This window comes from Diabrotica virgifera, chromosome 3 (genome assembly GCF_917563875.1).
Source record: "Diabrotica virgifera virgifera chromosome 3, PGI_DIABVI_V3a".
Lineage (NCBI taxonomy): Eukaryota > Metazoa > Arthropoda > Insecta > Coleoptera > Chrysomelidae > Diabrotica > Diabrotica virgifera.
In genome coordinates, this window is record NC_065445.1 from 193045700 (window position 1) to 193059473 (window position 13774).

At 33.5% G+C, this 13774-nt stretch overlaps 1 protein-coding gene across 2 annotated transcripts in view; it reads right to left on the bottom strand.

The window, feature by feature from the left end:
* The window catches only part of LOC114330337 (regucalcin-like), a 144534-nt gene extending 131072 nt beyond the window's left edge, over window positions 1-13462 (bottom strand). Inside the window, exon 1 of one of the 2 annotated variants that reach the window (XM_050645787.1) lies at window positions 13184-13462. In XM_050645787.1, coding sequence (XP_050501744.1) covers window positions 13184-13340 — 157 coding nt within the window. In that variant the 5' untranslated portion in view covers window positions 13341-13462. The remainder of the gene's footprint in view (window positions 1-13183) is intronic. The other variant, XM_028279659.2, reaches the window with a different exon arrangement.
* Window positions 13463-13774: the final 312 nt, after the last annotated feature.

Genomic DNA, 13774 nt, shown 5'->3' on the forward strand with positions numbered 1-13774 from the left:
CAAAAATTTTGCATAATAGTGACTCACAAGAGGCTAGCTCCGGTGGCTATCATAAAAATAAAAATTCGAAATCATTTTTTGTAAGCCAGCATGAGAATAAAAACAATAACAGAATGCCTTTTTGTGTTTTATGTAAAAAATCGTCACATTTTTTGGGTAGGTGTGATAAATTTAAGGCTATGAATCCTACACAAAGGTACGATTTGGTAAAAAATAATAATTTATGCTTTCTGTGTTTTTCCCAGTCACATGGTGTAAGACAGTGCTTAAAAAGACCGTGTGCCCAGTGTGCCAAGAATCATCATTTTCTTTTATGCGCAGGAAAACCGGAAATAAGGGGCGCGAAAGAAAATAATCAAAATAATCAACCAAATTCTGGTGTCGGTATTCCAGAAACGGGTTCCAATAACCACAATTCGGGTTCAGTTAATTGTGCGTTTCAAAATTCTAGTTTTTTGAGTAGAAATCAGGAAAAAACGGTTCTATTAGCAACGGTAACGGTATGTGTGTTAAATAGTCCTTTACAAAATGCAACGGCGCGGTTTATTTTGGACAACGGTAGTCAGTGTAATCTTTTGACCACGGAATGTTGTAAAAAACTAGGTCTTAGATATACAAAAATTAATTCTTCGGTACAAGGTTTGGGACAAAACTCTCAGTCGGTAAGGGGAGTAACGGACATTATTATCGCTTCGCGTTTTGATCAGACTAAAAAATACGATGTTCAAGCTTTAGTTATTGATCATATTACAGATAAATTGCCAAAAACGAAATTAAATTTGCAAACTTTATCGGAATTTAAAAATTTACAATTAGCGGACGATAAGTTTTTTGAACCTAAATCAATCGATGGCATAATCGGTGCGCAGTTTTTTCCTATTCTTTTCGGCGGTAATCGGATTTTGAGTTCTTCAGGTTTAGGGGCGGCTTTAGAAACAACGTTCGGGTATGTTATTATGGGTCAGGTGGATACGGAATATTCCACTCCCATAAATTTGCTCACTTTAAGGGAAGAAACATCGATTGAACAAATTTTGATAAAATTTTGGGAATTAGAGCAGGTTCCAAAACGGGAAATTCCGGATTTAGACGCTATAGAATGTGAAAATATTTATAAAACCACGGTTTCCAGGGATATATCGGGCCGGTTTACTGTTGCATTACCTTTTAAAAGTTCACCAAAAAATTTGGGAAATTCAAGGGTTTCGGCGGAAAATCGGTTAAAAACCTTGGAAAAACGGTTAACAAAATCGGACAGCTTGCGTGCGGATTACAATAAAATTATGCAGGATTTTTTGGATCAAGGATACTTAAATTTATTGGAAAAAGAAGATTGTGACTTATCCTATTATATTAGTCATCACCCTGTAATAAAATTAGAGAGTTTAAGTACACCTATACGTATCGTATTGGATGCATCTTGCCCTTCAGACAGTGATGTCTCTTTGAATGATTTATTGCATAGCGGGCCTAAACTGCAGGCGGACATATGCACTTTATTAATAAATTTTCGGCTTTTTCCAGTAGCATTGAGTTCGGATTTAAAAAAGATGTTTTTACAAATAAAATTAGTACAAGATCACTGGCGGTTTCAAAGAATATTATGGAGATTTGATCCAAACGAGGAAATAAAAACGTATGAATTTACGGTGGTTGCGTTCGGTTTAAGGTCGTCACCTTTTTTAGCGCTACGGACGGTTCAGCAATTGATAAATGAAGATGGCAAAGATTATCCTTTAGCTAAAAAATATATTTCTTCGGGGCTATATATGGATGATTTTTTAACGAGTGTTCCGGACGAAATTGAAGCTAAAGAATTATATAATCAATCGGTAAATCTCTTCAAAGGTGGTTGTTTTGACTTAGTTAAATGGTCGACTAATTTGGACAATTTGTTATCAGAAATTCCGCTGGAAAAACGTTTACAAAATTCGGTTACATTTAAATCGGAGACTAAAGTTTTAGGGATGCAATGGGATCCGCAGAGGGATGTTTTGAACTATAGGTTAACCACCCCCGATAAAAATTGTACAAAACGTAAGATTTTATCTCTTACTGCAAAATGTTATGATCCTATTGGTCTGATTGCTCCATTTATTTTGCATTTAAAGTTAATGATCAGGGAGTTATGGCAACTAAAATTGGGTTGGGATGACTCACCCCCGGATACGATTAAAAAATCATGGGAAAAGGTATGCAATGAATGGCAAGATTTTTCAAAATTTGAGGTCCCTAGACATGTAGGACCCATGAGGGATGTTCCGATTATGATTTTGGGGTTTGCGGATGCAAGTCAAGACGGTTACGGTGGGGTAGTTTATTTAAGGGTTGTAAATTCTAGCGGTGAAGTAAGTGTGAGACTGGTTGCTGCAAAATCGAGATGTGCACCTTTAAAAAAGACCATGACCATTCCGAAGCTAGAATTATGCGCGGCTTTGTTGTTATCATCTTTGCTGAAATTAATATTTGAAAATTATAGCAAACTTACTCATATTTCACAACTAGTTGCGTATTCTGATTCGACCACGGTGGTGAGTTGGTTAACTTCGGCAAATACCAAAGATATTTTTGTAGCTAATCGAGTGCAGCAAATTAAAGAAAACCTTCCTAATATTTCATGGCAACATATTGAAGGTAAAAATAATCCCGCGGACTGCTTGTCAAGAGGGTTGACACCCTCACAATTAATAAATCATGAACTTTGGTTACAAGGTCCTAGTTGGATAAAATTACGGGAATCGGACTGGCCTTCTTCAATATTAGAATCGGATATTTCGGAGGTTAAGGTTTTGGTTATTGAGGAGGAGAAGCAGGGTGAAAAAATTCATCCCTTACTTGAATTGGTTGAACGTCATTCTAGCTGGCATAAAATTTTACGGATTACGGTTCGGGTTTTAATGTTGTTAAAATTAATTCCTGTGCAAAAATTAATTACGGCTACTGCGCTAAGAACAGCAGAATGTTATTTAATTCAGTTAATTCAGTTAAAACATTTTGAAACTGAAATAAAAATGATAAAAGAAAACAAACAATGTAAAACACAGCTTAAGAAATTACGGCCATTTTTACAAGACGGTTTACTTATGGTGGGGGGACGACTTAATAATTCATCCCTTAGTTTTTCGGGAAAACATCCACTAATTTTACCGGGAAAAGAAACGTTAGTTGAACGGATTGTTGATTTTTATCATATAATTTATATGCATACGGGGGCATATTTGCTTGAAGCTTTATTGCGTCAAAAGTATTGGATTCTTGGGGCAAGAAATCTTATAAGAAATCGGGTTTTTAAATGCAATCGTTGTTTTAGAAATAAACCGAAAATTTTGACACCGCTCATGGCAGATTTACCGGTATCGAGGGTTACTGCTACTAAACCCTTTTTACACGTAGGGGTTGACTATTTTGGGCCAATAAATATTACATTAGGTAAAAAACGTAATGCGGCGGTTCATAAATCGTATTGTTTATTAGCGGTTTGTTTAAGCACAAAAGCGGTTCATTTAGAATTGGTGAGTTCTTTAAGCACACCACATTTTATGCAAGCATTTAAAAGACTTTTAGCAAGAAGGGGCCCATGCAAGGTTTTGTATTCTGATCAGGGATCATCTTTTGTTTGTGCGAAAACGGTTTTAAGTGAAATTAATCGGTTTGCTAGTTCGGAAGAATATCAAAATGCACTGTTATGTGAATTAAATTTGAACGGTGTGGAATGGAAATTTATAAGTCCACAAAGTCCGAGTCACGGGGGTCTTTGGGAAAGTAATGTAAAGAGCGCTAAGTCGCATCTCTATAAGGTCATAGGGGATCAGTTGTTAACATATGAAGAGTTAAATACTCTATTAATTCAAATAGAGGCAATCTTAAATTCGAGACCTCTTTGTCGTCGACCAACTGATTCATCTCAAATATCGGTATTAACTCCATCACATTTTTTAAATTTAACACCGTTAGGAAGTTTGCCGGCCGACGATTTAACAGATTTAAATATAAACCGGTTAGATAGGTTCCAGTTAATCGATCGAATGGTGCAAGATTTCTGGAAAAGGTGGCGTTTGGAATATTTGACTACCTTACAAACTAGAGAAAAATGGAATATAGATTTGCCTAATGTTAAAATCGGAACGGTTGTTATTTTAAAGGTAGACAATGTACCTACACTTTGTTGGCCGTTGGCCATTGTTACTGAGGTTCATCCGGGTAAAGACGGAGTTGTTAGAAATGTTACTGTAAAAACTTCGAAAGGGACATTTACACGACCAGTTTTGAAGTTATGCCCTCTTCCGAATCAATAAATTTACAGTAATATCTTTTGTATATAGTTATAGGTATTTTTCATTAGAATTTATTTATTTTTTTTTCGATTATTTTTTTTGAGTTACGGTAATTAACTCTGAAAATTTTGGTATATTAATTTATGCCTGGTCCTTTGAGTATTTATTTGGAACTAGTTTTTTTTATTGTGTTTTCGGCACAAATTGCATACAGATTTGGCTGAAAAATGGGTTTTTCAGGGCGGGGGCTATGTTTGCGCCAATATGAATATATATTTCATTTATTTTAATTCGGGAACGTCTTGGCAACACAGTTCTAAGTAAGCATAATCTTCTGTCCTTTATGTTAAGTCAGTCAGTCGTTAATAGACATACGGTCGGAACGTATAGTACACCTTGACAATTTTAATTTGATTTTGTGTGTGTTTTCCGTGAGACAAATTGACGATACCAGACAACATATTTTCGGTAAGTTCCCTTCTTTTATCCCATCCTTCATTTTCCTTAATGCCACCGAAAATAGTGCTTCAACATTTAACAACACGAAGAAAATCTAAGAAAATCTCGGTAAGTTATTATTATTAAATATTTTCCATTTGGTTTTCCTAAAAGCCAAAACACGTATTATATTATACAAAAATTAGAACAACATTGCCTCATTACCCACTACCGAATTTGCTGCACGAGAACATTTACTTATAGTTTACTATCAGGTGCAGCAATGGTTATCTTTAGATCAAGCCACACCTGACGAGCAACAAAAAAATCCAAGTTAGTGGGGTTGGAAAAAAACTACTAGTGATCTCGTGCCAGTGCCAACCACTTTGGACCCTGCATTAACTCACTACTACGGTATATTTCTTGTAAATGTAAAAAGGGCTGCCAACGCAATTGTGGATGCAGGGATTCGCACATCATGCGAAGGACTGTGTGCCAACGTAGAAGAGACTGAGGAAAGAGACAGAGGTATGTATAATCTCACAAGTTATTTCGTAATCATTCATCTCTTCTTGATAGATGATTACAAGTCAGTAATCTCACTACCTCTTTTACTTTCCAGGAGAACGACCCCGACGCTGACGATGGAGCAATTAGATCCTGAGCCATGACATGATTCCATCGAAGAACCTCAGCACAATGAGGAAGGTATGTTTAATCTCACAATCTATTTTGCAATCGTGACATCTCCTTTAGAACTGACACCATCTTTTTTATTTTCCAGAACAAGCAGAATATGTATCGGGACCCATCGCCACCGGAGAACCACAGCCAGAACCTTCTAAAAGACAACGGCTCATATAATTTTATACTATACAACATTTTGTATTTTAATTTATTTTGTATTTTCATTTGTAATAATAGGTCTGGATCCCGCGTATGAAAAAAAAGTTGATTAATAGCAAGCTGAAAATTTGTTAATAGCTTAAGGGCGTCTAGTCGGACAAACTTTGATATATAGGTACACTGGAACAGGAGAAGATTTAATTGTGGAACAGGTTAAAAATTTTGGAAAGGTCAGACCACCAAAACGTCACATGTATTTTGTCCGACAAAACTTCCAATTTATTTGTTACCCTTTCATTAAAGTCTCATGCAAAAATCAGGCTGCTATTTATCACCAAATGGGAATTATAATGAGTGGAACACGTAGAATATGTCAAATGAAGGGAAATATGACAGGTGATAAATAGCAGTCTTATTTTCGCATGAGAGTTTAATGAAAGGTTAACAAATCAATTGGAAGTTCTGTCGGACAAAATACATGTGACGTTTTCGTGGTCTGACCGTTCCAAATTTTTAACCTGTTCCACAATTAAAAGTTCCCCTGTTCCAGTGTTCCCATATATCAAAGTTTGTCAGACTAGACGCCCTTAAGCTATTAACAAATTTTTAGCTTGCTATTAATCAACTTTTTTTTCATACGCGGGATCCATACCTATAATAATAATCACGATATTTAAGTTTTATTCTGTTAGAGTCTTAACTTTTGTGACACTGAATTTGTACAATTTCGACATTTTTTTTTACTATTTGTGCACAAACTAGGAAAAATTTATCAAATGACAGCATTCTAATCAAAAATAAAGTTTTGAAATGTAAAAAGTGGGTTTTTCAGAGACCGTTAAAAATTGGCAATTTTCAACTTGCATATTAGACTGAAAGGTTCGTCTGAAAAAAAAATTAAATAGTGATATTTGTAGAGAAGTTTAAGTACTTTAATTTATATTAGTAGACCATTTACTAAATGCTAATAGTTTTCGAGATTTAAGCAAAAAAGCGGGAAAAAGCAGAAATTTTCGCGATTTACTCAATGTTCCGTCACGAAATTTTGGCTGCAAACCTCATATTAGGGTTCATACGCCAGTCAATGGGAGCAAGAATAGGATATTACCTCCCAATTCTATCCTACTGCATGAATTTTAATGAAATTTTGGGCCTAGCCTCTACTTATCTCCTTATTCAAAGTCTACCCTATGCCGATGTGTGCTTTTATCTTGGGGTGGTTCCCACCCCTTCTTGGGGGTGGAAAATTTTTTGGTTAAAATTACCACGTAATTCAATAATTCTAAGCAAAAACTGTTGTATATATTTTTTTGGAAACTCAATACTTTTTGAGATATTCATGGTTGAAAATTGGCCATTTTCATTAAAACATAATACCTTTTAGAACGGTTTTTTGCGAATACCTTAAAAACTATGCATCTAACTAAAAAAAAACTGTATTAAACATTTTTGTAGGCTATAAAAAACAAAGAGACACTTGCATTCATAAATCTTCTAGTTATAATACAAAAAGAGATATGGTAGGTAAAAATTGTTTGTTTTTTGGTACATTCTCAAATTGGTGTATTCAACTTGAAATAACAAAGAAACGGTCGATTTTAGGTGTATAATGATATTAATACCTTCTGTAGTGCTTTAAAAGACACTTAAAATGAGCTATATTAAAGGTCCTCTACATTAAAACTAAGCGAGATATGCTGCAAATAAAATTAATAACTAATGTATTAAAAAAAATGAGAAGCAATTTTAACCCCCATTCACAAAAATATAAATGCATCGTTTTCCTTCCACAATACCTTTTCTTATAGTGTTATTTCTATGTTCAAAAAGTTGGACGGGTTTAAAACGAATGGTTTTTGAAAAAAAAAAATCAAATTATAGAGAGCATTTTTAAATTTTCTTAAACATCTTCTTTTTCTTCATGTAACTTAAAAATGATAAGAGGTACAGTAATGAAAAATAAAAAGAAACTTTTTCTCTGAAAAAGCCCTACATTTTTGTGTGGTATCTTTTTTCGTATCTCTTATCTTTTTCGAGTTACATGGAGGAAAAGGAAGATTTTTAAGAAAATTTAAAAATGCTTTCTATAATTTGATCTTTTTACTTTATCGTACTATATACGTAGTATAGTATAATAGATAAAGTCATAGGCTCGTGCAAAAATTTTTTTTTCAGATTTCACTTTTTTTTCGACGTTTTGAGTCCCCCTGAATCTAAAAAGCAAATAAAAAAAACATGTCGGAAATATGTACGTACGTACGTACGTATGTCGCCACCGCCCAGCAAAAACTACCGGACCGATTTTGATGAAATTCGGCATGAGTAAGTTTAAGAGAATTTTGTCGAGAAGCTAAGCTTTTAAAAAAAACCTCTCAAAGGGAGGCCGAAATAGGGGGGTTATTTAGGGCCCATTTTTGCAAATTTTGACCGAAATGAATGAAATTCAACTCAAAGTAAGCTCATCAATAGGTAAATAAAAATACGGAATTTGATAATTCCAAATTCAAAATGGCGGCCAGCATGGCCGACCGCCCACCCGACACATTTCCCTACCTATCTAAAAACTTGTTTAAGATAAGTTTAATTTGAAAAAGTCGTTATATAGCCTAAAGATAGGGCTATAAGGAGGATGTTATCGTTTTTCAGAAAAAGTTACAGGTTGCCTATATTTAAGGGGTGAAAATTTGACATAAATTTGAACTAAATTTTCTCAAAAATGGCTCCAAGGAATTTTTTTATTTTTTGATATATTTCTGATATACTATCAGTAAATTGAATTACATTAGTCAGATTTCTTAACTCCCCATAGGAGGGGAGTTATGAATTTTTTATTAAAAATATTCGAGTGCCCGTAACTTCCTTCTTAATAGAAACTAAAATTTGAAATTTTGCAGGCATATATGGCACTTTAATATCTATTATCACAATAAATTTTACCAAAAATATGGCTTCCGGTTGAACCGGAAATGAATAAAAAATCTTAATTTTTTTAGATACGCCCTGTATATTTTTACATATTTTGAAAGAATCCAAAATTAACTTTCCAATGACATAAAACTTGTTGCTGTAGCTCAAAAACTCGAAATGTTACGGTAACTAGAAATTTTGCTATAATCTTATGTGTGTCCTCTCTCACGCGATCATAGCAGAGCATTATTGTAGGGCAGTGAATGAGGGTGTTTGGCTCCGAATTCCATCCTACTACACTGATGTACTTGATATTTTCACAGTAAGTAGGGAATAGCTCAAGAAACAAAATCTACCCTATATACTATGGCGCTTTTATCTTGGGGCGGTTCCCACTTCTTCAAGAGGGGTGGAAAATTTGTGGCTAAAGAACCTATTTCTAAGCAAAAACTGGTCCATACTTTTTTTTTGAGAACTCAATACTTTTTTAGTTATGCGTAGATTTTTTGTGAATACCTTAAAAACTATGCATAATAAATAATAAAGAGATTCGTTCCTTCGTAAATGTTCTATTTATAATACAAAAAGAGATATAGTAGGTGAAAATAGTTTGTTTTTTGGTGCATGCTCAAATTGGTGTATTCAACTTGAAATAACAGAGGAACGGTAGGTTTTAGGTGTACAATGCTACCAACACCTTTTGTAGTGTTTGAAAAGGCTTTAAAACGAGCACCGTTAAATGTCGGTTACATACAATCTAAGCGAAATATGGTGCAAAAAAATATATGACTAATGTACTTTAAGGAAAGATAAATAGTATTGTCCCTTTCATGAGCATTTTTCAGTACGTAACAAATGATAGGAAAAAGGGTAAGTTCGTGATAATACACATTTATGACATTTATTATAACATGACATTTTAGTTAAATCTGACAATTGTCACAATTTATTTTCAATTTGGAATAAAAACAAATCAAATGTGTTTCTTGCATTTATAAAATGGTATTTTCTTTGATTTGTATAGTCTTATAAATTATACAGATTATATTTGTAATCTTATTATCTAATTAAAAAAAATATTTTTTTATTATGGCGCCGTCTATCGACAACTAGAATAACTAGAATAAATGTTATAAATGTCACCGACGAAATGTAATCACCGACGTGCCTTTTTTTCTGTCGCATACAATTTAATGCGTTAGAAAGACATCGAAAAACTGTGACGCACGGAAAGATGATCATGAGAAAAAGAATATATACATTTAACTCCCCATCCACCATAATTTAAATGCATTGTTTTTCTTTTGCAATATCTTTTAATATAGTGTTATTTCTATTTTCAAAAAGTTGAACGGGTTTAAAATTAATGGTTTTTGTAAAACATGTGATCAAATTATAGAATGAATTTTTAAATTTTCTTAAAAATCTTCCTTTTTCTCCATGTAATTCGAAAATAAAAAAAATTCACCCCTGAGAAGTGGTGGGATCCTCCCCCATGATAAAAGCGCCATAGTATATAGGATATACTTTGAATTAGGAGATTAGGCTACTCCCAAAATTTCATTAAAATCCATGCAGTAGGATAGAATTCGGAGATAATATCTTGTTCTTAATATCGAGCATTGACTAGCTAATCGAAATAGAATGAAATGCAAATATTGTAAACTATTAATTTCTCGGAAAAATGAACTAATTTGAAATGAAAGTATGACTATAATATTCTATTGATTTATGCAATAATCTATACATCTATAGTGTGTCTCAGAAATATGGCATCGAACATTTTCTCAAATGCCGGAATTAATGATGCGTAGAACCATAAAATATTTTCAAGTACAGAATGTGTTTCTAAAATATCAAAATAACGAGTAACTTTGTTATTTTTATAGAATTCCAGTATCTAGTACCATAACGATAATAATCGGTACGATAAAGTTCTCGGGCGGCCCTTTCGTCCAGCGTTTTTTTTTTTCAAAAACCATTCATTTTAACCCGGGAGTAGTCGCTCTCACTTCTGTAACGTCGATAGTCGCGTGTGAGATTCTATCTCAAAATACGAATTTAAAACAAATTTTTATTTTGTACTATTTTTATCTACTTTTTATATTGAAAATATATATTTCTAACAATTTTATTAAAAAAATCTGTGTCAACGGCCACCTGCCAACATCGGCCACCTGTCCTAACGGCCAGTTTAAAAATTTCCCAAACTAATTATATGTAGACTACAAAAACTGGCCATACCGTCCACCTTTCTATATCGGCCAATAGTTTTTCCATTTTTAGTGGCCGTTACTGACAAATTTTACTGTACATATTACGAAAGAGGATGAAATGTGAGATTCTATCTAACGGCGCGACTACTCGCGGATTAAAGCTAATTGGCTCTCCCCAAAGCCATAAATTCCACAAAAAGACGAAGAAGAAAAAAAATCCTAGGCATTACTACACCCTTCCTCGAGGCACTTACGAAATTTTTTCAAAATTGCAAAATTTTTCATCAAGTTATCGCGAAAAAGGATAAAAATTGAGATTCTATCTCACCGCGCGACTACTGGCGGGTTAAACCCGTCCAACTTTTTGAACATAGAAATAACACTATAATAAAAGGTATTGGGGAAGGAAAACGATGTATTTAAATTCTGATGGATGAGGGGTTGTATAATTCTCATTTCTTCTTAAAATACATTAGTCATCAACTTTTTGCAGAATATCTCGCTTAGTCTGAATGTCATCGACATTTAGTATTGCTAATTTTAAAGGTCTTTTCAAGCACTTCAAAGCTTATTGGTATCATTATACACCTAAAATCGACAGTTTCTCTGTTATTTCAAGTTGAATACACTGATTTGAGCATGCAGCAAAAAAACAAACTCTTCTTACCTTCTTTGTGTTTTAACTAGAAGATTTATGAAGGAACGAATCTCTTTGTTTTTTTATAACCTACAAAAATATTTTGTATAGTTTTTTTGTTAGATGCATAGTTTTTAAGATATTCGCAAAAATCCGTCCGAAAAGGTGTCATTTTTCAATGAAAATGGCCAATTTTCAACCACGAATAACTCAAAAAGTATTGAATTTGCAAAAAATAATTATAGAACAGTTTTTGCTTAAAATTAGGTTCTCTAGCCTCTTCCGTGGCTATTTTAACCAAAACATTTTTCACCCCCGAGAGGGGGTGGGAACCACCGCCAAGATAAAAGCGCACATCGGCATAGGGTAGACTTTATTTCTTGAGCTATTCCCTACTTACTGTGAAAATATCAAGTAAATCGATGTAGTAGGATGGAATTCGGAGCCAAATACCCTCATTGACTGCCCTATCAGCAGCCCAAAATACATGTAAAAGAAATCAGAACTACCCCAAACCTTTTCCACTAGGAGGCTCGTAGATTACAAATTGACTGAATTACAAATACACTGTAAATATTAGTTAAAAAACAACTCAAAATATTCCTCAAGCCGTGTCAAATATTTAAAATTATCACTGTCTTGTCAGCACAACATTATGTTCGGCTGAGTTCGTTGTATGACAAAGATAGCGAATGTTCAACTTGGAAAATATTACCACGGATATGGTGTTAATTTTTTTCGAATCCTGGAAAAACTAATAGATATTTTTAAACGCACAATGAAAGATTGCATTGTTACCGAGGGCCGAAAGTCCCTTAGAATAAACAAAAAGTTTAATTTGAATGACATATTTGAAATTAAAAATCACACTCAATTTTATCTACTTTTTCACCCCTGTAACTTATTAAAATAAACATTATATAAGTTATCTTTCATTCTGTGTTTAAATTTTTCAGAAATACCTATTATAGGTCTGGATCCCGCGTATGAAAAAAAAGTTGATTAATAGCAAGCTGAAAATTTGTTAATAGCTTAAGGGTGTCTAGTCGGACAAACTTTGATGTTTGAGAACACTGGAACAGGGGAAGTTTTAATTGTGGAACAGGTTAAAAATTTGGAACGGTCAGACCACGAAAACGGCACATGTATTTTGTCCGACAGAACAGACTTAAACTCTCCGAACAGAGATTAAACTCTCATGCAAAAATCAGACTGCTATTTATCACCAAATGGGCGTTTTAATGAGTGGAATATGTAGAATATGTCAAATAACAGGAATTATGACAGGTGATAAATAGCAGTCTGATTTTTGCATGAGAGTTTAATCTCTGTTCGGAGAGTTTAAGTCTGTTCTGTCGGACAAAATAAATGTGCCGTTTTCGTGGTCTGACCGTTCCAAATTTTTAACCTGTTCCACAATTAAAACTGCCCCTGTTCCAGTGTTCGCATATGTCAAAGTTTATCCGACTAGACACCCTTAAGCTATTAACAAATTTTCAGCTTGCTATTAATCAACTTTTTTTTCATACGCGGGATCCAGACCTATATCAGTTTTCTCAGGATTCGAAAAAAATTAATTCATTTGAATAATATTAGTGAAAAATTTTGGGCCCATCCCCTTAATTACATAATTATTAACAATTATTATTTAGTTACTAATTATTTATGTTTCTAATGGTACGTTGTATAAATATATTTGTATTAAGTTAATATTAAGTTAATTCACTTTGTATAATAAGTAATAGGTTGTTTACATATATGTAATATGTATTGCCTAGATGTTAAGATCTGTGCATTTTTCATAACATATCAATGTGGTCAAATGAACATTCCTTTAAACAAATTTAATAAAAGTATTTACTCACCAATTTTGGCTTTGGTAAGTTTCTTCGTAGATGGAACATATTTACAAATACTACTTTCGATAATATCCACAAAATACAAACACTGCTTTTTATCGTCCCAATGGGGACCTTCTGCCACTTTAAAACCCTCCACTAATTTCTCTATTACATGTGCCATATCTGTTCGGTCGTACTCCAAGCCACAAATTTTAAAGTAACTTCAAATCTGTTGATCGATTTCTGTTATTTTAGTTAAGTGATTTCTTTTCCTAAGTATTTATAATTTAAGACTAAACTGGTTTTAGAAACTACGGCACAAAAAATGAAGTTGTTAAAAAATGCATTAAAATAATGTCACTTAACCTCGAATTTGATAATTAACTAATAAAACACTAAGTAGATGCAAGAGTCTCATATGGTAAAAACCATTTTTAAAATAGTTATAGCTTTAATTAATTAAGGTGTGCGGTTTTATATTTTAGTGGAATATATACAGTATTAAAAGAGGCGTTCGAAAAGATAAGGCACCATGGTATCCTGCTTAAACATTACCAGATTCTCACTTGCTCGTTGACTTCTACTTCGCAGTTGTGCTTTGTATACTTGTTGTAA